Source organism: Ceratotherium simum, chromosome 7, assembly GCF_057802395.1.
Source record: "Ceratotherium simum simum isolate JZ-2026a chromosome 7, ASM5780239v1, whole genome shotgun sequence".
NCBI classification, from domain to species: domain Eukaryota; kingdom Metazoa; phylum Chordata; class Mammalia; order Perissodactyla; family Rhinocerotidae; genus Ceratotherium; species Ceratotherium simum.
This window is the reverse complement of record NC_141906.1, coordinates 41,416,564-41,439,077: the sequence shown is the minus strand read 5'-3', so window position 1 is coordinate 41,439,077 and position 22,514 is coordinate 41,416,564. Positions and strand designations below refer to the sequence as shown.

The 22,514-nt window shown below is 45.9% G+C and overlaps 1 protein-coding gene across 1 annotated transcript in view; it reads left to right on the top strand.

Annotated features, from left to right (window-relative positions):
- The window catches only part of ME3 (malic enzyme 3), a 181,860-nt gene that overhangs the window by 136,043 nt on the left and 23,303 nt on the right, over window positions 1-22,514 (top strand). The window contains exon 6 of the mRNA XM_014790396.2: window positions 1,059-1,162. Within this exon, the coding sequence (XP_014645882.1) occupies window positions 1,059-1,162 (104 nt within the window). The remainder of the gene's footprint in view (window positions 1-1,058; window positions 1,163-22,514) is intronic.

Genomic DNA, 22,514 nt, shown 5'->3' with positions numbered 1-22,514 from the left:
CTGCTTCTCTGTGCTTCCACGTGCTTCATTCCAATGCAATGTCACTCTGCCCTGTAGTAGAGCTTGTTAGTTTACTCATCAGCCAATGCAGTAGATTGTGAGCACCTTAAAGGTAACAGCCATTTCTTACTCATCTACAAATCCCTCGCAGGGCCCAATGTCAGCAGTGATAGATGATTGGTAAATGTGTCATGCATGAATGAGTCCACTGATTCTGTGCAAGAGTGTGTCTTTGGGGGCGGTGTAGAAGAGATGGAAAGTTGGCCCGTGGGAGTGGTCATCAGACCAAAGCAGACACAGAAGGTGACCAAACAGCATGTGAATGCTGTGACAGAAAAAGCTGCAAGAGGTGGAGCGGGGGGTCACCTAATACAGGCTGGCATTAAGGTGGACATCTTTCCTGAATTGAAATTTCTGGTTATATCATTCTATCCTTGTATCCCCAGGGCCTAGAACAGTGCCAAGCACATGGTAGGTATTAAGATTTCATTGAATGAATGAATTAATGAATGAATGAAATGTTTTCTAATTCAAGTCCAAATCAGTCGCTTTGGACGAGAACCAATATCTCAGTCCAGATGCTGCCTATGGCAGATCTCAACCAGAAACAATTCTGCCCCTAAGAAGACATTTGGCAGTGTCTAGAGACAGTTTTTATTGTCACAACTGGTGGTGCTACTGACTTCTAGCGGCTAGAGGCCAGAGATGCTGCTAAATATCCCACCATGTGCAAGTCAGCCCTCATATCAAAGAATTATCCAAGCCAAAATGCCAGTAGCACCACTATTGAGAAACCCTGAAATAAATCCAGAGCCTGCAGCCAAAGGTTGGAAGACTGTGCCTGAGAGAGGCTTGCCTAGTTCAAAGCATCCTTGGTTCCTAAAGTGGAGACCACCTGGGAGTCCACCCTCAGTCAGTGGCTTAGCCTCCAGACCCTTCCAGAGATGACACTTAGGGAGGTGGGAGGGCAGCCGGCTTTCTCCTCCCTTCTCCTCTCCCACCCCCGGTCCTTCCTGCTAAACCAAGACACTTGAGGAAATGGATGCTGTCTGTTCCAGGAGCTGCTCAGAGACCCTCTGTACATTGGCCTGAAACACCAGCGTGTGCGCGGGAAGGAATACGACGACCTGCTGGATGAGTTCATGCAGGCCGTGACAGACAAGTAAGTGGGTCAGTTTGTCCCTTTTAGAAGAGGACTTTTAAGAGATAGCATGACTAAAGTCAATACTAGTTTTGACAGATACACAAACAAGAGGCAGTAGATGCATGCTTTTCCAGGTGGTCTGAAAATTCCAACCTTGACCCCCTGTACTTGGAAGACTCAAAGCTGAATGGGCTCGTTCTCTGGGAGAATCTTTGGGAGCAGACAGAAGAGGGCAGAGGGTTGATAGCTGAAGGATTGTGATCTGGATTAGTTAAGTATCTGATGTCCCGGAGGAAATCCTCCTTGGCCTGAGCTCTTCTGGGATGTTGACATGAATAGGAACATTGTGAGTGATGAAAAAAAGTGTGCCCTTCTGACGAAATGGCTTTGGCAGGCAGCTTGTCACGTTAGTCATCATTTTCCACCTCTATGTGAGGACCAGGCAGTGTTAATGAGCAACCACAGCAAGCCACATGGGCTCTGGGCCTGCGAGAATTATGAGGTGTCATCTCTGCACTAGGGTGTGCAATATTGTTGGCTTCCATCCCCCTCGCCTGCCCCATCTGTCTGCCATCATAGCCACCTGCTCACCTGCTGTGGCTGACATGCTGCTGGGATGGCATCCCGATAACAGCCCCCCAACCCACCCACCTTTAGTCTTAGAGGCAAGTCAGTCAAGACAGAGGTTCAGCAGCTCAGCAGGCCCCTGCAGACCAAGCAGGTCCCCTTCTCACTTGAAAACCTCCAGCCCTTCTTGCCATCCCAAGAGTGCCCAGGTATGGCAGAACCAGCCTGGATGTCCTTGGCAAAGTACTCCCTTGCCCAATTCAGCCACTCACGCCAGAGCAGTGGGCTGGAGTGGGAGCTGCTCTGGCCTCTGCAGCCCATGAAGTCTCATTTGGGTGCGCTTTGGGGGTGGGCAAACTGACCCCACCACTTCCAGGTTACTGAACTTTTAAGTCTCTTTATCTGGTATCCTTCTCTGGGGATAAGAAGAAAACATTTTATTATTGTTCTGGTTTTTGTTTTGGTTTTTTAAGATGAGAGAATAGTATTTAGTTATATGGGATGGGAATGATCTTGTAGAAGAGGAAATTAGTAATGGGGTGTGGGGGCAAAAATTCTCGAGTAAGCGAGAGGCAATCTAGTGCACACCTGGAGAGCATAATCTTAGATAAGAGCACAGAAGCCCATCCTCAGGGAGAAAGGGAAGGCAGGGCATTGGGCACAGATGTGGGCAGGTGGGTAGATGTGGTGGGGGAGCATGTGGGAGCCCCATCGGAGGAAGGCAAGGTCATCCACTGAGAGGGAGGATGGGACAGAAGTGGTGGAGGTTTAAGGATGGAGGAGCTATGACCTAGAGTGTCCAACTAGAGGAATCAACTAGAGAATGATTTCTGGGTAGCTTCATGGGCCCCCTTGAGGTTGCTGCTCATGAGTGTAACTTAGTTCAATTAACCTATTTCTGTGTTTTTCTCTAGCCAGTTTCAACTGGATGCAGGGCAGGAAGAGGCAGAGAGTAGGATTTAATCAGGGTTGGGATTTTTGCCAGGCAAGAGAGAAAGAAATTGAGAGTGTATTCCAGGGGATGATTATAATGATGTGTCATGAGATCTAGACTGGATAAGAAGGGACATGAGGACGTGGTGGTGGGGAGGGGTAAGGGACAGTGGTATGGTCAATGGACAGGAAGTCCTGATGAGGCCTAAGAATTACTGAGTTGGGTACTAGGTGGAATGAGCTGGAAAGAAAGGAAAAGGTAATGAGAAAGTTAGGTGAGAAGAGGAAGAAGCTGAAATCAGAAGCTGAGATTGTGGAGGAAGTGCTGTTATTGAGTATTGAGATGTGACCACCAAAGCAGCTAATTCAAGGGTCAGCTGCGTTAATAGAGGCATATCATCTAGAACAAGACAGGTGAATGTCCCATTTAATTCTCCCCATTTCAGACCATCCTGAATATGACATTCAGTTCCAGACAAGATACTTCGAAGGTCACAAATCACCTAAAGTGCCTCTTGAGAACAATAATCATGACAGTGACGGGGGCCAAAGGCTTAGCCTAGTGGAAAGAAGACTTAGGGATTGCTGTGTCCGTATCAGGGGTGCAGTACTCCCTCTAGATATCTGAAAGCTGTTCTTCCAGAAGAGGACTGGACTTGTTTCCTTATACCCATATGGAGAAGAACTAATTGGTAGAATGCCAAAGGAGGCAGTTTTCAGCTCAAAATAAATCAGAGCTATCCCACAGTGTACTAGACTCCCTGTGGAAATGAGTTCCCTGTCACAGAAAGAGTTCAAGGGTAGGTTGCATAGCTTATTATAGGAGGTGCTATTATAAGAAGTAATTTAAGCATCAGATGCTCAAGATGCCTTTCCACCCCAGTATTCTTTTGGATCTCTTAAGAGTCCTGCATGGCTGGCAGTATAGGTATTATTATTTCCATTTTATGGAGGAGGAAACTGAGGCCCTGAGGGGCTAAGGAACTTGTCTCAGGTCACCCAGTATCTGGCAAGACTGCAGGTTGAACCTGGGTTTGCTGATTCCGAGGCCAGACTGCTTTCTACAATGCTGAGTTACCTGTGAATGAAAAGACAAGGGAATGAAATTGGCTTTGAGAGCCCATTTTTTGCTTCCCGTTTTCAGGGCTCACTGCTTATCTAATGAGTCAGTAGTCACTCTGTGATTACCCGCAGAGAAGTCTTGCTATTCGTGTGAGAAGGTTAAAAAAACTAGGATGTGAGAGGCTCTTCAAATTATCATCAAACTCAGTTCACAGACACACGGGCAGTCCAGGGGTGAACCCTTGGGGAGAGCCGTGCGTCAGCCAAGAGGAATGTGTCCTTAAGTGGAAAAGATGATGGGCTGACAGTCGGTTGTTTTGACTTTCTAGTAAGCTAAAGCAGATGTTTCTGTGGATACTGTAGGTGGGGAAAGAGCTGGTCTCCCCAGGCACTCTCAGGAATATAGTAGCCCCAAGATGGAATGCCCGGCCTAGGGGTGAGTCAGCAGACCTGAAGCCAAACACAAGGTATTTTAAGAAAGAACCTTGGGAAACAGTGACTCCTGCCTTCAACATCTTTGTCTCTTTCCAACATCCTGCTAATAAAAAGGTCCACCTTCTTGCCCCTACCCACTAATCGGGGTGTGTCTTAAGATTTTTTGGTGTGAAAAAGAGTCACTATGGCTTAGTTAACATCCTGGGGTTTGGCCACTGGAGAGGGCCCACGAGGGCAGAAGGAATCTCCATGTCAGTCTGTGAACCCAGCAACAGATGACTGCGAGTGTCCTACTCGCAGCTGAGACAAAGCCTGACGTTCCCGTGATGAAGACTAGTGTTTGCATTCTTTCTGCTTGTTCCCTGCCATGCAGTGGGATACGGAGCTTGCATCTGAGTGACAAATCTTCCCCAATGGTTTCCACTTACATTGTTCATTTCTGTTACTTACAGTAGAATGGATGAGAATGGTCTGTTTAAGTCTGCACCTGGAGCCCTCGCTCTGTCTGATGCTTGGCCTGGGTTGGTCAGAAGTTTGATGTCAGCAGCAGCTTCAGCCTTTAAGCAGGCCAGGAAAGGAAACCACCCCCTTTCTCTCTGGCTCCCCAAACCCTAAAGGTAGAGATTGCTAATCTGCTGAAATAAGAGTGACAAAGAAGGGAAATGATAGTTTTAAAAAAAAATTTCATCTGCTTTTTAGCTCCAGGAAAATTTCTTTCTTTTTTCTTCATCTTTCTATCTCTGATTTTCTATTTCTCTCCCTCTCTCTCTCTCCCTCTCTCTCTCTCTCTCTGTCTCTCACACACACACACACACACACACACACATGCACGCACCATCTTACACTTGATACCTGAGGCTCACACTGTAGTGGGACTGGCACAGTATAACTTCCACCACATTCTACTAGTTAAAGCAAATCACAGGTCCATACCAGATTCCAAGGGAGAAGATAACACACGAACATAAATTCCAGAAGGCATGGTTCATTGGAGAGCCACTAATGTAACAGACTACCACACCCTGTCCAGCCTGGGAGGGACAAGGAATAGGGCAGCCAGCATTATAGGAGACTGTGCTCTGGAAATGCAAGAAGGTCAGAGAAAAGAATAACGGTTACTTATAGAAGCAGGGAAATGTATCATATAAAATTGACAGTCATCTACCAAGTGCCTGCTGTATATAAGATGTTTGCCAGGCATGGTCAGCAATCCATGGAGAAATAAGCAGTCCTGCTCTCAAGGAGCTTTTTATGCAAAGACATTTTTATGTATCTACTGGAATTGAGAGCTGATCTCTAAGTTTTCTTACCCTCTGAGTCTTTGTCTAAGTCTGGAGCTCAAGAAGAGTTCTAGGGTGGAAATATAAAGTTGGGAGTTGCCAATTCATAGATGGTATTTAAAGTCAAGGGAATGATTGAGTTCACCTAGAAACAGAAGAGAAAAAGGAGACTGTGGCTCACCACCATTTTCTGAACTGTGCGTTACAAGTCAAAGTGTTCAACAAAATTTAGGATTAGACTAGGATATTGTTGGTAGGAATGGCAAGGAGGGTAAAAAGGTTTCATTCCTTGTGCCAGCTCTGATTGCTAGGATTCCAAGGCCTCTCTAGGTTCAACAGGGCAGAGTGTCATGGTTGATTAGCAATGTCTGCCCTGAGCAGGGGAATGAGGCATGAAGCATGTGTGCTATGCTTTAGCCGTCCTGGTTCTGTGAGGAGCTAGTGGCCTAAGCGTCTGCTACTCTATGAGCACTCACACTTGCTGGTCCTTCTGTGACTCCTACAGCATTTCAATAGCAACTCAGAGGCCAAAGGAACTTGAAGGTTGAAGATTTTTCTTCTCCAGGTGTTCAGGATATTTCAAGAGCTAAACCAAGCCTGTCTGTTTGGTCCACATGAAACTGCAGCTGCTGCTTCTGAGTTACAAAAACATTCAGGAATACACTCCCTTGGGTACACCCCAGCCCCATGCCCGCCCCCAACCCACTGTGGAACAAAGCAGTGGATCAAATAAAAATAGGCATGTGAATACTGGACTGTGGTTCCCAAAGCTGGCTTGGCATCCAGATCACCAGGGGAGTTATCAAGAATACAGACTCCAGGCTCCTATGCCAGTAGGCCTGGATTGAGGCCTGAGCATCTGTATTTTTGATGCTTTCCTGATGCTTCTGATAAAGGTATGCAAAGATTGAAGTTCGAGAAACTCTGATGAACTATATCCCCAGAAGAGGTGTTTCGAGTGGCCCTAGTTCCCCCAACTTTCAGAGTCAGACTGGAGCCTGAGGTGAAGGTTAAGGCCCAAGACACAGAGACTTTCCACATGTCTTTCCACCAGGGATCTACATGAGGAAAGACCCAGCACATTCTCTGAGCTAACCCTACCATGGCGGTCCATCTTGACAATGCACCTGCTGCTCTGACAGTTTCCTTCCAGTCTGAAAACCTCCTGAGCAGGGCTGTGCCTGCTGCTTCTGCTGGAATCCCCTTTGCCCTGAGGAACGTGAGCTGCTTTCAGGCCTGGCATAGTTACATTTCCACATGTGAGGAACGTGCTCACACATCTGGGCACCCCAGCCTGGAAGACACATCATGGGATGGGATCAGACCTGCCTCTCTCCACTAACTAGGCACAAGCTCAGGCCTGATTCCCCAGCCTTACGCTTTGACTTTGTGACAGCTAATGAGTTTGAAAGAGGGAGATGGCAAATGTATTAGTTAGGTAAAGACAGTTGTGACTGTCTTGTTCAGGGGATTTCTTATAAAAAGCTTGCTGTGGAAGTACAGAAACTCACATCATCCTCCCAACAAATATGTCTATTTTTTGGAATTTGATTTTTCAAACTTGTCCCACGAGGGGGTGCATTTTTCTGGCGAAGAGATAGGAGCAGCAGGGACTGCGTCCAGCACTCTGGGACCTGAGCTTTATTTTCACCACTGAGGTGAGAAAACTCATCATAGAAGCTCCTAGAAAGCTAGGAGCAGCACAAACAAATAATGTATCTAGTCACGCTTATCCGGGGCTTTTGAATAATGATTACATGCCCAATATCCTACTAGGCACTGAAATGAGATTCAAAAGAAAGAAATGATGTGGGCCATGTCCTCATGAATCTTACAGACCTTCCGAGAAGACAAAATTTTTAACAGGAAATAATTAGAGATGAGTTAAGTACTCAACTGTTAGGTGTTGACCTTCGATTCAATGGGAATTCAGGGAAAGGCACAATCAGAGATGACTGGGAAGAGATGGAAATTATACAAATTCAGGGTCAAATTTGAGTAAGCAACAGGAGAAAGAATGCATTCCATATATTCCATATAGATGATAACATCATGCGAAAAGCAAGAACACAAGGAGTATGCAGAAGACTCTAGAAGCTTGGCCCCAATAGAAATGAATGTTTATTGGTTCAAAATAAGGTTAAGTAGGAATGGAGCAGGGTATAATAGGCCATGAAACCCAGGCAGAAGTTCATAATTATTAGAGCTCAAAAGAGGAAAGGGCTTCAGCCTTCTCATCCAGTGATTTTTAAACCAAGCTTCCCCATTCCCCAGGCCTTTACAGAGGTGTTTCAGGGGTGCTCTAAATGAAATATTTCCCACCAACCATATAAAATTTAAACACTTGAAGAAACACTTCATTGTTTTTAATTGCTTCCTGTATCAGGGTTCTGCTCAAGATTTCATTAATTAAAGAATTCTTCTGCTAAGAATGTTTGAAAACTACCGAGCCACACAAGACCTTATTTGGGACTTGATACAGAGAACAATAGTGAACCGTGGAAGGTTCTTGAGCAGCAAGAGTATTGAAATTGACGGGATGTGGGAGAAGATTAGAACAGAAGCCATAGAAGTGCCCCAACTGGAATTCTGCCCTCTCAGGGAAAGCTGCGCTGACAGCCTGGCTTGAAACTCTTTCCCTGTCTGTAATCATAGAGTAACTTATTGGTCATGTAATTCATTTGGTAATGTATCCTGCACTGCATTGTGACATCTCTTCTTTAATTGTCTAGAGCTTTTCTTTAAAGCTTGTTTGGTCTTTAACTTTTCACAGTCAGAGCAAGACGTGCCTGGACTGTTGTAGAGGGGATCAAGCCTCAGCATGGGCCAGACTAGATGGACTTTGTGGATCATTCCTTCCCCAGGTCCTATGACTCTGTCACTTCTCTACCACACTGGTAGTTCCTGGGGGGCAGGGAGCATGATTTTACTCTTGGTGGGCCCACAGTAAATGGTGAGGGTGGGAGTTGGGTGGTTGATTGGTTGGTTGAGGGATTGAAAGCCTCTACCAGGCTACCTATCGATTAGAGTGGACTGGAGGTTAGGAATTTGACCACATCTGAGGAAGCTCAGAGGACGGAACTTTGGGACTCCTTCCAGCTTGTCTGACCTCTGAAGAAGCAGTACAGTTTTCCAGTCTCAGCCTGTTGTGGTTAATTGTTGACAGTCCAGGTCCTACACGGTCACATCAGAATAGGAGCCGGATTTTGCATGATGATGAACTCTTACGCCTGCAAGGAGTCTCTCCTGGGTCACAGAAAGGACTAGAAGGGCGTAGCAAGATGCAGGCCAGCACCCGACTCTCTAGGACCTTTTCGTTTCCATTGTGGCCAAACCAACTGAATAATTGAGAGGGCGTGCAGTTCGTTAGTCAAGGTCCAGCCTCAGGCCTGAGGCCAAAATGTGCGGGAGGAAGTTCACTGACCGCAGATGTGGATTCAGTGACACTAGCTGACTATTTCCTTTTCATTTTCCCTCAGCAGCCAGACTTTGTCACCTGGTGTCGAGAATAGGAACAAAATCATGCTCAGACATGAAAGTTTCAGATTATGGCAGAGGAGATGAAGGAATAGAAAGGTTTTGGGGTTTTCTCCTGATTTTCCTCAATGGATTAATAATAATAACAACAACAAGACCCCTTTTTTACTTAATTGCTTACTATGTATAGACTCTGATATAAGCCCTTCATTCAATATTAATTCACTTAATTCTCACAGCAACCCTCTGAAGTGGGTACTGTTATTAGCTCCATTTTAAAGGATGAGGAAAATGAAGCTTATAAAGTTGTTAAGACCGCCTAAGAAAGGGGATCCTATTAAGACCCCACCCACTAACAACAATGGTTGCTAAAAGCATGCACTCTAGAGCTGGACTGCCTGAGTTTGAACTTCTTGCTTGCCACTTATTAACAAGCTATTTAATTTATCTGTGCCTCAGGATCCTCATTTCTAAAATGGATTTTTGAGACTTAACTTGTAGAATGCTTATAGTAGATAAATGAGACAATTCACATAAAATGCTTAACATTGTACTTGGATAATAGTAAACACTTAGACAATCTTTGCTATTATTATTATTACTATTAATTTAGGCAATTTCCAAAGCCACTCTTCTTTAGGCAGTGCTGTGATGGTGCCCCCAGTCATGCATTCACACTTGAGTTAAATAATCCATTAACATATCCATCACTTCCTCCCATGGTCCCCCACTCATCCACCCCCTCCATTCCAGTAATGCTTTCCCTCTCATCCCTGATTCTTCTTCCCCAGTGCAGTATTAAGAAGAAAAAACCAGCCTTAGAAGTACTGGTGATCCAGCTCCGTTTTCAGATCTCTGTATGTGCGATTAGTAAATGCTTGGTCTTCACCCCCCACACCTATTCAGTTTAACTCTGCCCCCCACCCCAGGTGGTGAGGCGTTGTGTATATTCGTGTGTACACGTGGGGGTGAGATCTCATATTTTCTGCAGTTATTTCAGCTGAGTGTTATTAGGCTCTTACAGAGCCACCACCCTGAGAGCATTGTCCCCTTGCATAACCTAACATCTTTTTGTGGGACACATTTCTCAATACAGAAATGAGAAACAGAAACTTGCCCAGAGATAGAAAATTACTAAATTGCCCCAAGATCAACCCACTGACACCAACTTATCAAGAGGCTATGCATGTAGCACTCTCGTCCTTTGCTCTTGGGGCTGGGAGGAAGCCTGTGATAGCTTCATCTCCCACCACCCTCCCCCCTGCTCTCTCAGCTCCAGCCACCCTGGCCTTCTTGCTGCTCCTTCAACATGGCATTTTTGTTAGAACCACATGCAGAGCCTTCATGTTGGCTGTTTCCCAGCCTTGAATGTCATTCCATTTTCTTGGCTGTTTCCTTCTTATCATTCAGGCTTGGAGATGGGTCCACACCCAGGCAGGATCTAGTAGTGAGGCCTGTACAAGGCAGGGTGTTGGAACTGAGAGTCTTGCAGAAAACTGGGAGCATCAAATGGCTGCACGCTCCACAAAGAAGAAGTAGGCTCTGCTCGCCAACCCACGGAAATGACGAAGAGCTTGTGGGAGAGAAAATGTCTCTTGGAAGAAACCAAAACACCACGCCTTCACCACATGTGGATGTAAAGTCCGCATTATAATATACACATGGTGCAAAAATTACCAAGTTAAGAAATGAGTGTAAAATATTGTCCCCCAGCAGTGATGTGGCTGGAGAACCTGGCAGAAGGAAAAGTAAAACTTCTCTGTAGGGACACTCCTACCACCCATGCTGTGTGGGATTCCTTGAGGGGAAAAACAATTCCCCAGTGAAAATAAATTCATGATTCACAATAATCCACATGTGAGCATCTATAATGTGGGAAAATTAGATACACAGCTGATAGAAGAATTAGAACCCCAAGAAAAAGGATCTTCTGAGAAAGATTATAAAGCGGCTACACTTAAATGTATTAAAGAGATATTTTTTACAAGAATGAAGTAAAAAGGAAAGTACCCAACACTGAAAAAAATAGCAGGCAAATTTGAAAAAGGACCCAAAAAACCTTCTGAAAATGACAACCAGAGTCATGGAAATCCAGCAGAATGTACTAGTGGTAGGGCAAGACACCATCAGAAAACCGAGATCCTCAAAAACGACTGCCTGTGGGCATTTCAGAGACCATCCATTCCCACTCCTGATTATCCAGAAAGGAATTGGAACACCTAGGTGTTTTATCAGGAAAGATTTTTCTGAGCTGCTAACTGATACATTTCTCTAGGGAAAGAAAGGATGGATCAGACTGGAACTCCCAAATCCAAGCCTCATCATTCCATGCCAGAAAAGATGTAGCAGTTCCAGACAACTCCATGGCATGGTATATTTACTCTCATTGTCTCTTTGTCTCTCTTTCTCCATGTCTTGCTCATTCATACACATACACAGTCTCTTCTTATTCTACTGCATTCATTTTTTAGGCTTAACCAGATTGTTTTTTAATAAAGTTGGATAACTGGAAATAGATCCTAAAAACAAATAATTCCGTCAAGATAAGTTATGTAAAGAAAAAAATTTCTGGATGTATCTACACCAAGTTGTTAACAGTGATTATAGTTAAGGGATGAGCTTGCCACAGATTTGGGCTTTCTAAGCCATTCGTTTCTATAATGGTTGATCGTTTGTGTGCAGGCGTTTCTTTTGTAATTAGAAAAACTAATGGGTTTTTTATAATGAGTTAAGCAGCAGTTCTTTCTCAAAGACTGTTCCTTGTGTTAAAAAAAAAAAAAAAAAGGCCACTCAGGAAATAAATAAATCAGCAAGCAAGCTTCACACACTTCACCCTGTGGAAATTGAGTGCTGGGCTAACCTAGGCGCCTATGGACAACAAAGCAATTCACAGATGTTAACTTATTTAATACAATAATCCTGTTAAGTAGCTACAATGATTGTCCTGTCCCACTAAAATAGAAGTTCTAGGGCCGGCCCTGTGGCTTAGCAGTTAAGTGTGCGCGCTCTGCTGCTGGCGGCCCAGGTTGGGATCCCAGGCGCGCACCAACGCACTGCTTCTCCTGCCATGCTGAGGCTGCATCCCACATACAGCAACTAGAAGGATGTGCAGCTATGACATACAACTATCTACTGGGGCTTTGGGGGAAAAATAAATAAATAAATTAAATTAAAAAAATAAAATAAAATAAAATAAAATAAAATAAAATAGAAGTTCTAGGAGTTGCATCTTTGACTCTTCTGCTCACTGCTGTATCTCAAGCACACAGAACAACGCCCAGTACAGTGCAAATTCTCAATAAACACTTATTGAATGAATGCACACTTTACAGATGAGGAAACTGAGGCACAGAGAGGTTAGGGAACTTGTCCAAGGTCACACCTTTAGTAAACGGTGGAGCCGACCTGTGAACCCAGGTGATCTAACTCCAGCACCCACCCTCTAACTTGGATACTCTCTATTTCTGTTCTTCTACATGAAAGAAAGAACAGTCCAATGTATTCCAGACACCTTCTTGATACAGTAGGCAAGGAGGATAAATGGGAGGAAAGTCTTATGAAAACTCTTCTACTGAGCATATTCACGTCTTCTCTCTCCAGCTTGTTCCAGCGCAGGGTTAGTGCCCCACCTGTCTTCGCCATAGCGGGACTATGGAGGGACCAGCCATCAATTCCCCTTCTCAAAAATCTAGCTACCGATAGTGAGGGAAGCATCCTTTTTTTGTTATTTTTTTATTTTTATTGAGACATAATTGACATGTAACATTGTGTAAGTTTAGGTATACAATGTGTTGATTTGATACGTTAATATATTGCAATATGATTACTACCGTAGCATTAGCAAACACCTCTATCACATAATTATCATTTCTTTTTTGCGGTGGGAAAATTCCCCAGCATTTGGGTCAGTTGGCTGGTGCTTCCTGGTTCTTCCTTAACCATCTAATGGCCAGTGCCCCCATTTGCCCCATCATTCACCAGAGCTGGGCGCCCTCTACAGGCCTCTCCACAGACTACAAACCCAGCCAGTGCAGTCAGTCCCCAGGAAAAAGCTGAGGCCCTTTGGCTCCAAGCTTATCCTGGTAGTTTTAAAATGATATAAACAAAGGAAAACCCCTAACCTTTTGGCATCCAGACTACAAAGAAAGTTTCAAGATCTTATTAAAGAGCATAACTGTTAGTTCTAAGACCTGATTGTAATGTTTTGAGGGAGCGTTCACATTTTGAGTCCCTCTCAGCAGAGGTGGTCACTGCTCAGTCGTTTCGTGCACACTGAATTTTAGGAATGCGTTCTGTGGCTTAATCTGTATCTTACCTCATTTTCCCACCTGGCCATCCCTAGGACTGTAATCTCACAGTCTTAGAAAACCTGAACAAGAAACAACCTGCTCATTTGAACCACCTCTGTCACTTTATAGGTGGGGAAATTGAGACTCAGAGAGAAAATAATTTCCCCATGGTCAGATAATGATAAAAGCAGTGGGAAATTAAGGGGAATCTATCCAATCATTTGTTCTCATTCACATAATTCATGAAGTCTCTTCCAAGTTTCCATGCAGCACGTATTTATCTGTGCCCCAGAATGTGGCCAATACAAAGAAAAGACTTGTCCGGAAGAATTCACTTCCTCCTGAGACTGTAATGTGGACACATTAAATAATCAGAAATTAGTTCAAGGGGGCCGGCCCGGTGGCATAGTGGTTAAATTCATGCACTCCGCTTCGGCAGCCCCGGGTTCGCAGGTTCAGATCCCTGGCGCGGACCTACATGTCATCAAGCCATGCTGTAGCAGTGTTCCACATATAGAGTAGAGGAAGATGGGCACCGATGTTTGCCCAGGGCCAATCTTCCTCAGCAAAAAGAGGAGGATTGGCAACGGGTATTAGCTCGGGGCTAATCTTCTTCACAAAAAGAAAAAAAATAGTACAAGGCAGCATTCAGTTAATTGTTTATTTATTCATGTATTCATCCACATATTCATTCGTTTGATAGGCAGATATTTATTGAACGTAGCAATAAGTCACAAATAGTCTTTGCTCTCAAGGAGCTTATAATTGACTAGGGAAAAATAGAGATATGCTCAAATAATTGCTGCTGAGTTTGCATAGATTTAATGTGTGCCTAGTTAACGGCCCTGCCTGTGGTGCCGATCAAGATTGATGGAGGAATACGGGGTTGAAGGGCCTGGGACATTTAGTTGGATTTAAAGTCATTGCCTCTTCCCAAGAGAGAGTTAGCACTCACTTCTACAGGGCACCTATTCTGTGCTGGGTACTTCACATCTAATTATCACAGCAGCCCTTAGAGATAAAGAAACTGAGGCTCAGAAAGGTTAAGCAGCTTGTCCAAAATCACCCAGAAATTGGAAGAGTCTGCACTCACCCTAAGCCCATTTGACTCCAAAACCTGAGGTTGATCACCACAGACCCTTTGCTGCCCACTCTCCGGCCAGCTGGGAAGCCATCCCTACCAGTGGCCTCATTTGTGTTAACTTGAATCCTTGGGGGTAAAGGAAATGGCCTGAGCTCTTGTGATACAAAGATGCTTTGCTGCTGTGGCCCCTGGAAGAGGAGAGTGTGCTCCAAGGGGAGCTGGTGAGTCAGATGGGATGTGTACCACTGGACACTCCTGTGGAGGGACTGTTCCCTGGCATTCATTCATTCATGCTGTCATTTGCTCAACAATACTTATGGAACCAGGCAAGCACAGGGCCCTGGGCCTACAGCAGCACGTTTGGTGTTCTGACGTGGGGGTCTGAAGTTGATTTGTCCAGAGCAGGAGGGGCAGGAAAGGGGGTCAGTTAAAGATCCTTCTTCAGCTGTCGTGGCATACAGCAGTGAGTGAGACACCTCCCTGGCCCTCCAGGACCCTGCCGACTGCTGGCTATGATCTAGTCTGTCCCCTAACCTGGCTCAGTCTTACCTTTCTTCCCCTCCCCAACTTTGGCTCACTTTGGTCCCCAAAGCCCACAAACACAGACTGGGTTTTCCGACCTTACTGTCTTTCACCCCCAGATGAACTGTCATAATTCAAGGTAGAATGTAGCCAGTTCTGTGAGAGAGGGGCAGTTCAGACTCTGAGGAGGTTCTAGATACCATCGTATGACAGACTTTATGGTACAAATACTGCAATGGCACACCTGAATGGAGAGATCAGAATGGGCCTACTCATCAGAGAAGCTTCATGGAGGACATCAGCCACCTCATGACAACTAAAACATACCATCTATGGGCAAATCAGAGATGACGTAAATGCTGACGCCCCCAAGCCAGCCTGTGGGTTGGTGCCTGGGAAAAGTGCGAGTGTATAAGCAGAAGGCTGAGGAGTGAGTTCCTACGCCCTAGAGGAAAAACTCAGTACTGGCCTCTGACCTTTGAGAGGTCTAGAGATCAGCGGATCAGCCGCCATCCTCTTCCCAGCACTGGGCTTTTTGGCGCCATTTGCGTGCTTGCCTGGGAACTCAGACAAACAGGGAAATTGAGGAGGAAATCCATACTGTTCCTGAAGTGTTTTCTGTCTGGCCTGGGATTGCCGTCAGCGCGGTGAGCAATGTGAGCAAGGGCCACACTATTCTGGGACTTTTGCTTAGAAGTTGGTGCTTCCTGTGACTGTCTTGTTACTCAATGGGAGTTTTCCCCATTAGGTCAGAATGCCGGCCATAGGAGCCCACCAGTCTGGCTGCCAGACCCAGGCACACCAGGGCAATCTCCCACTGTGGGACCTGGGAAGGGAAGGGCCTCAGATGTCCACCCTTAGCCCCCGTCCTCAGCTGGAATCCCTTCCACAACTTCCATGCCAGTCGGGGCTCCAGCGACCACGAAATGGCTTCCAGTGACCAGCAGTCTCTTTCCATCCAGTGTTTGAAATCTCTGCCTTATATGGCCCTGAAATCTGTGTCCTTCTGACTCCCACCTGTTGGCTCTGCTTTTTCCCTCAGGGCCACATAAAATAAATCTACTTAATTCCATAACCACTGAACAGTCCTTCATGTCTTTGAAGATAATTATTATACCTCATTCCAATTGGCTTTCTCTTTTTCAGGCTCAATATTCCCACTTTCTCCATCCAATCCGTGGTTTCCAGTTTCTTCACCTACCAAATACTTTCCCTGTCATCCTTGTGGATCCTTTCCCAACCCCTGCCCCATCAGAATGAGTCACTCCCTCTACATGTCTGTGGTGGAGCTGTGGTATGAGGGCTTCATATTTGTCCCTCCACTAGGCTTTGAGGTCCTAGAGGGAGGGACCAAGTCTTCTTTCCATTCTAACTAGACTCTGGCTCCCACTTCCTCCCATCTACTTAGGATCTCCCCCATCATTACTCCTCTCATCTCTCCTTCATACTGGCTCCTTTATCTCATATGTACACCTTCCATCTTGAAAATGAATCCATGCTTCAGTCCCACATCCCCCAAATGCTGTCACCCTCCCTCTACTTGGTAGCCAAACTTCTTGAAATTCCGAATCACTGACACTTCCTCGCTTTCCCTTTGCCCTTTAATCCCCTGCCGAATGGTTCCCTTCCCACCACTCCACTGAAAGCAATCAGGCAAAGGTCACAAATGATCTTCTAAACTCCCGCTCGCATAGACACTTGGAGATCCCTGTTTCACCTGACATCTCAGCAGCATCTGACACTCCTGCTCTGCCAGCCCACCTTCCACCTCGCCGGTTCACCTGCTCGCTTTCCTTTGCTGGACTCTTCCTCTGCCCCTCTCTGCTCCTTGGACATAAGTGTGCCCAGGGTTCTGTCCTTGGCCCTGCCTTGTACTCACTGCACATGCTCTGCCTGAGACCCTCATCCAGTCCCATGACTTCAACTACTCACAATACCCTAAACCTTATATGCCTCTCTGCTGAGCCTCATGCAGAGTCTGCTGCTTCGTGAACATGTCCACTTGAACATCCCAGCACCTCAGACTCAGCACGTGCCAGCCTGTCTCACCGAGTAAGTTTGTCTGTCCTCGCTTATCCCCAACCTCAGTGAACAAGGGACGCCACCATCCCCCATTCTGGGCTCCTCCTCCTCCTTCATCTTACACATCGGGCCTGTTATTAAATCCTGTCCTTAATAACCATCACCTTCATGGGCTCAGTGCCTACAACGTGCCAGGCTTTTTGTATACATCATCTCATTTAATTCTCACGACAGGACTGCAAGAGAAGAATTATTATCCCTCTCTATGATCAGCGAAGACTGATATTTGGATTAAATAACTTGCCTAAGGGCACACATGTAGTAAGTGGTGGAGCCAGACCCACTCGATCTCAAAGCCCTCTCCAGTCCCCCACACTCTGCCTGTCCTCCTTCACATCTTTTATCTGGCCCCTCGTCTCCCGCTCTGTCCCCCTTGCCTTGTGCCAGGACTTATGATTTGTCCCTGGGGCTACATGTCTCCTGTCTCTGATATGTCTTCCAGCTGTCCATCCCATCACCCACTCTACTGCCAGAATGAAATTCCTAAAACACATGCCCCTTTCCTGCTGAAAGCCCCCCAGTCAGTCCCCGCTGCCCTCCAGACGATCTAGGTTCTTTACACAGGCACGTAAAGGGATGGGCCCTGGACTCCACCCAGCTTCATCTCTCCCCACCTCCTCTCCTTCTTCTTCTTCACTCCCCTCTCCCAAGCTCCAGCTCTGTTTATTTTGCTGCAGCTCCAGGAAGGCCCTCTCCTCTCACTCCACAGGCATATGCTGCTCCGTCTGCCTGAGCTACCCTTCTCCCTCCCCCACCCCATGTGTACACAGTCTGCCCATGAATGCTCATCCTTCAGGCCACACTGTGATGTCCTCACTGTCTCTCCTCCAGCAGGGCTGCCTGCCCTCCTTGTGGCTCCCATGTGCCTAGCACACACCTTTATTATTACCCTGGCCACAGTTTGTTGCAACTGCTTTTTTTATTTTCTTGTGTCCCCATCAGACTGTGAGATTCTTGTGCTTGTCTTTGTAATCTAGCAGGTAAGACAGTCCCTTGTTCACAGTGGACACTTAGAAATGTTTTGCTGAATTGAATTTTTATATCATACCTAGGATAGTTCCTGGCACAAAGAGGATACCCTGCCAGATATATTTCTTTAATAATTGAAACAGAAATGTCAATAAACAGTTGTGATGCAGTGTGACATATGCTACAATAAAGGTATATCCAGAGTATCACGGCAACCCAGAGAAGAGAAGAATTACTGCTGCCTGAGGGTAGGGAAAGCCATGGGTCACCCTAAAGAGGTAACATTGCAGCTGGGCCTTACAGTTTGAGTAGGAGTTGGCCTGGGTGAAAGGGGGCCTTCTAGGCACTTGAGCAAAGATTTGGAGCTGTGTGGTTGGGAAGCAGCAGGATGTGCCTAGGTGTTGGAAGACATGGGCAGGGGTTGAGTATTAAGTTTGGGACAAAGTAAACACCCCCTAAGGAGTTTGGACATAATCCCAAAGGCAATGGGAGCCCCCTCTAAGGATTTTCAGAAAATAAGTGGTCTGCACAGATTTGTGTTTTAAAAGATATGGAGGATGGATTGGGGGAGGGGGAGTAAACCTGGAAGAGGTGAGATCTGTTACTGTAGGATCTTGGCAAGAAGCAGCAATTGCAGTAATCCCAGGGAGAGATGGCTGTGCCCTGAATCCACCCAACCCCACCTGGTACAAAGTTCTTTCTGTGGAGAGTTGTGTCTGTCAAAGTGTGCTCCGCCATAGGTGGGGAGGGCGGGACACAGAAGGATAAGGTCTCTGGTCAAATAAGTTTAGAAAACGCTGGGTTAAACAGATTTCTTCATGCAGGACTTTTCAGAGCCTTTAGTATACATTGCATATGTTATATGTGACATTCAGAGTTTCCCTCTGTGACTAGAAGTTTTCAGCCATGGAACCTCTTTCTGAGAGCATCTCAAGGGACTAGAGTTTAATGGAATATGTACAAGAGAAATGAAGACCCTTTCATGATTCTGTCAGCTCTAATTCCTGGAAGGAAAAAATAAATAAAAGAAATAGTTTTCCACGGGGTCACAATGACGTTCTCACGAGCACTCTGCCGTGGGAGTCTTGTGTGTGTGGTTTGTTGCGGGAACAGAGCGGGCTCCCATGGAAATATGTGTTGCTTTTAGTCATTTGGTTTGGAGACAGGCTGAGCAAATTCACCTGCTCTTCCCAGGTCTCTCATGTTTGTTCAGCCTGAAAGAGGTCAGACCCAGGTGTTTGAAAGAATGGGAGGTCCTGACCTACGAAACAGAGAAGCCAGGTCTGCAGGCCCTGGAATGTTCTGCTCTCACCACGTCCCTCATGCAGAATTTGGTCAGCTTGCTGGGGGAAAGGGCAGAGCAGCCACCTCAGAATCTCCTTATCCTTGGGAGGCATGTTCCAGGTGGCAGGTACCCAGCTCTGTTGGGCCTGGGCTGGGTCTTGTCACATTGTCACACACAGCTTACTAGGGCTCCCAGGCACAGGTAGCCATTCTCAGGCTTCCTCTTGCCTGAGCGCTGGCGGTATAAAGATTTAAACATCCAGTCATCGGCCTTGCGTCTTTAGGTGAGTCTTGGCCTTGGAATGCCTTCCCTGGAGCTCCGAGGCCATTTCCCAGCTGAGTCCCAGGGTTGAGAAGTCTGGGCAGCTCGTGTGTGGCTTGGGGAGGTGCCTCTTTCTCCATTGCAGGAATTCTCTACTGGAGAAGCCTCAGATGTTCCTCAGCCCCTGCCAGGCTTCAGGGTGAAAGGTTCAGAAGTACAGAAGGGGACAGATAGGCAGGAGCCTCCCCGGTGAGGGGTGACTTCTGGTGGGAAAGAAGGTCAGCGATAGGCTGCCAGCAGGAAAATCAGGAAACTGCCCAGAGCCCTGAGCAGGCCCCCTCGGAGAGGCTCCTGATGCTGCTTCAGCTGTGTGACCTGGAGGGTGGCTGCCTTGGCTGCCCTGCTCGCTCAGCTGGTCTGCTGTGTTTCAGCTCAAAAAGGACTCTAAAATGCTCACTCAAGATTTTCCTGTCACATGTTGCTCTTACTCAGAATGGTCAGACCTCCCTACTTTGGACTTGTAGAAATATCTGAGTGAAGCTCCTGGTGTAGCTACTCCAACCCTACATTAAGTAGCTCATGCTACTCCTCCAACGCTCTCAGAGCAGGAAACTGAGACCCAGAGAGAAAGGGGACTCACCCAAGACTCAGAGCTTGTGTCAGAGACAGAGAGAGAACACAATTTTCCTGTCTCCCAGTTCAGTGTTTTCTTTACCACATGGCACCGTTTTTCTCGATGGAGAAAGAAACTCAACTTTATCATCTACTTAGTTTTATCTTTTACAAATTCATATTGCTATTAAAACTAAACTAAGGTAAATTCTAGAGTCAGAGCAGGATTCGGATTCCAGCTCCAGCACTTGCCAGCTGCAGTAGAGTAAATTACCCCGGGCAAATAACTTCACACCTGAGGCTCAGGATTCCTTCTCTGAAGTAGCACCTCCTTCCAAGGTCATGTGAAGGTTAATTGAGAGAATGTTTGTAAAGAGCTCAGCATGATGTCCAGAAGGTAATAAATACTCAGTAAAGTTTTTGTTACTGTTGTTATTAGTACTAGTATTTTAATGAATATATAAGACAATTATAATGAACATTTAAATTGATATTACGGTGAAAGTCCATTACCTGTATTGGAATGTACGTGGATGAATTGATAAAAGTATTTTTTCCCTGAGCCATTTAAATTTTTACTTTGAAATTTTGTTTTTGTCCTTAATTGGCTTTTAATTAGTTTAACAAGTGGGCAAACTCAACAACACTAAATTTCTACCAACGCCTTCATGTATCCACCCCTTCCTAAAACGTTTATTGAACAACTATAGTTTCAGCTTATCATAGGTGCTCAATAGATGCCTTGGATGGATGGACGGATGGATAGATGAAGCTAAGAGAGCGAATGAAGTAACCACCCTTGGTTCACACTGGATAGTTGTCTGGTGTCATGAAAAGCCATAAAAGAGCGGACAAGGAACTGGGAAAAAATGGTGAAGGGCCCAAAGCTCTCAATGGAGAGAAAGAACAGAGGTACTGGAAGTGAGGGAGGTGGAAGGAGAGGCTGTGGTCAGAGACTGAAAGGGGCAGTGTGAAATTCTAGAAGAGAAGTGGTTCCTGTTGAGGAAAGGTCCAGGGAGCAGCCGTGTGGAGGGGTGTCCAAGATGGATAGGGTTCTGGAGGTCCTTAAATCCAAGGAGGTCTAGAAACTCTGAGTCTCTGGATGGGCGATACGCATAGCCTTTTATGCAATTCCAATTTAGGGTTACAGTGACCTGAATGAATGAAGTTTTACTCAGTATCTCAGCAAATTGCTCCCTGAGGAGATTCTCCTATATAAAACTGCATTTAATATGAGAAAGTAATAGTGCACTGACCAAAGGTACTTATCCATAATTCTTGCCTTATTTTTGCCTCAGTGTGGTGTTGCTTAAAGGTCAAGTGCGTGTGTGTGTATGTATGTGTGTGTGTGTGTGTGTGTGTGACAGAGACAGAGAGAGAAAGGGGAACGTGCATCACATTGTTTTGTTGTCTGACCTTTTCAGCATTTTAGCTCCAGGCCAGTCGTGGAGCAACACTGGGAGTCTTGTGAGGATTATATATAGCAAAATGTCACCAGCAACCAAAGACATTCTGTTCCCCACTCCCAGTCCAAATGCTTGAAATTCACACCCTGAACAAAAATTCACAGTAAATTTTGGCTTGGGGAGCATAGCATATTTGTGCATGGGAGGTTTTATTTATCGTTTCTATCCATTGTACAAAGAGAAGGGGGCTGCATGGTGGGTCAGGAGATGCAGCGAGCCCCGCACCCCTAACCCCATCAGCACTTGCTCTGTGACTGTGAATAAGAATTGTGGCCAGTATGACATGTGTGTTTAGCACTTTGTAATTCAGAAGTCACCCTCAGCTTTTAATCCTCACAACAGCCCACAGAAGTTGGCCAGGCAAATTTTATTGTGCCCCTTGACAGATGGGGAAACTGAGGCAGAATAGAGAAGTGAAGTGACATATGCAAGATTGCAGAGCCAGGTCAGGCTCACAAGCCTCCTGACCCAAGCCCAGAACTCTTAGCCCTGGACTGTGGCAAGTCACCGCCTCTCCATTTCTGCCCCTATAACATGAACCCATCTTCAAATCCCCCCACCAACAGTTCCAACTCACTGCATTTCTGGAAGGACCATGGTAAGAGCAAATATTTGCTTGCCCACTGGCATTTCTACTGTACAGGGTCAGCCATGCACAAAATTATAAGATTGGAAAAAATGTTTTCTGGGCCATTTCAGTGCTACTCACCTCCTCATAGTCACCAGCCTCATCAGACAAATGCCCCCAATAGCACAAAAAGCCCACACAGAAGTGTGTGCCCCACCCACTCTAGCAAGGTCATAAATGTTTCTTTCCACAGCTGGTCCCAAGCTGGTCCCAAGCCTCTAGTTCACACCAGGTTGGGATGGCAGGCCACTTTGCCCTATCACGTGCCCTGACACTCCTTGCTGATCAGTCAGGACTTTTTTTCTCAATGAACATGACCTCAGATACTGTTAGTCACAAATTGACCTGTGAGATGAAACCTATTTGTCTATGTATTAGGTAATTTTTAATAATTCATACCATGCTTGCTTCCAGCAAG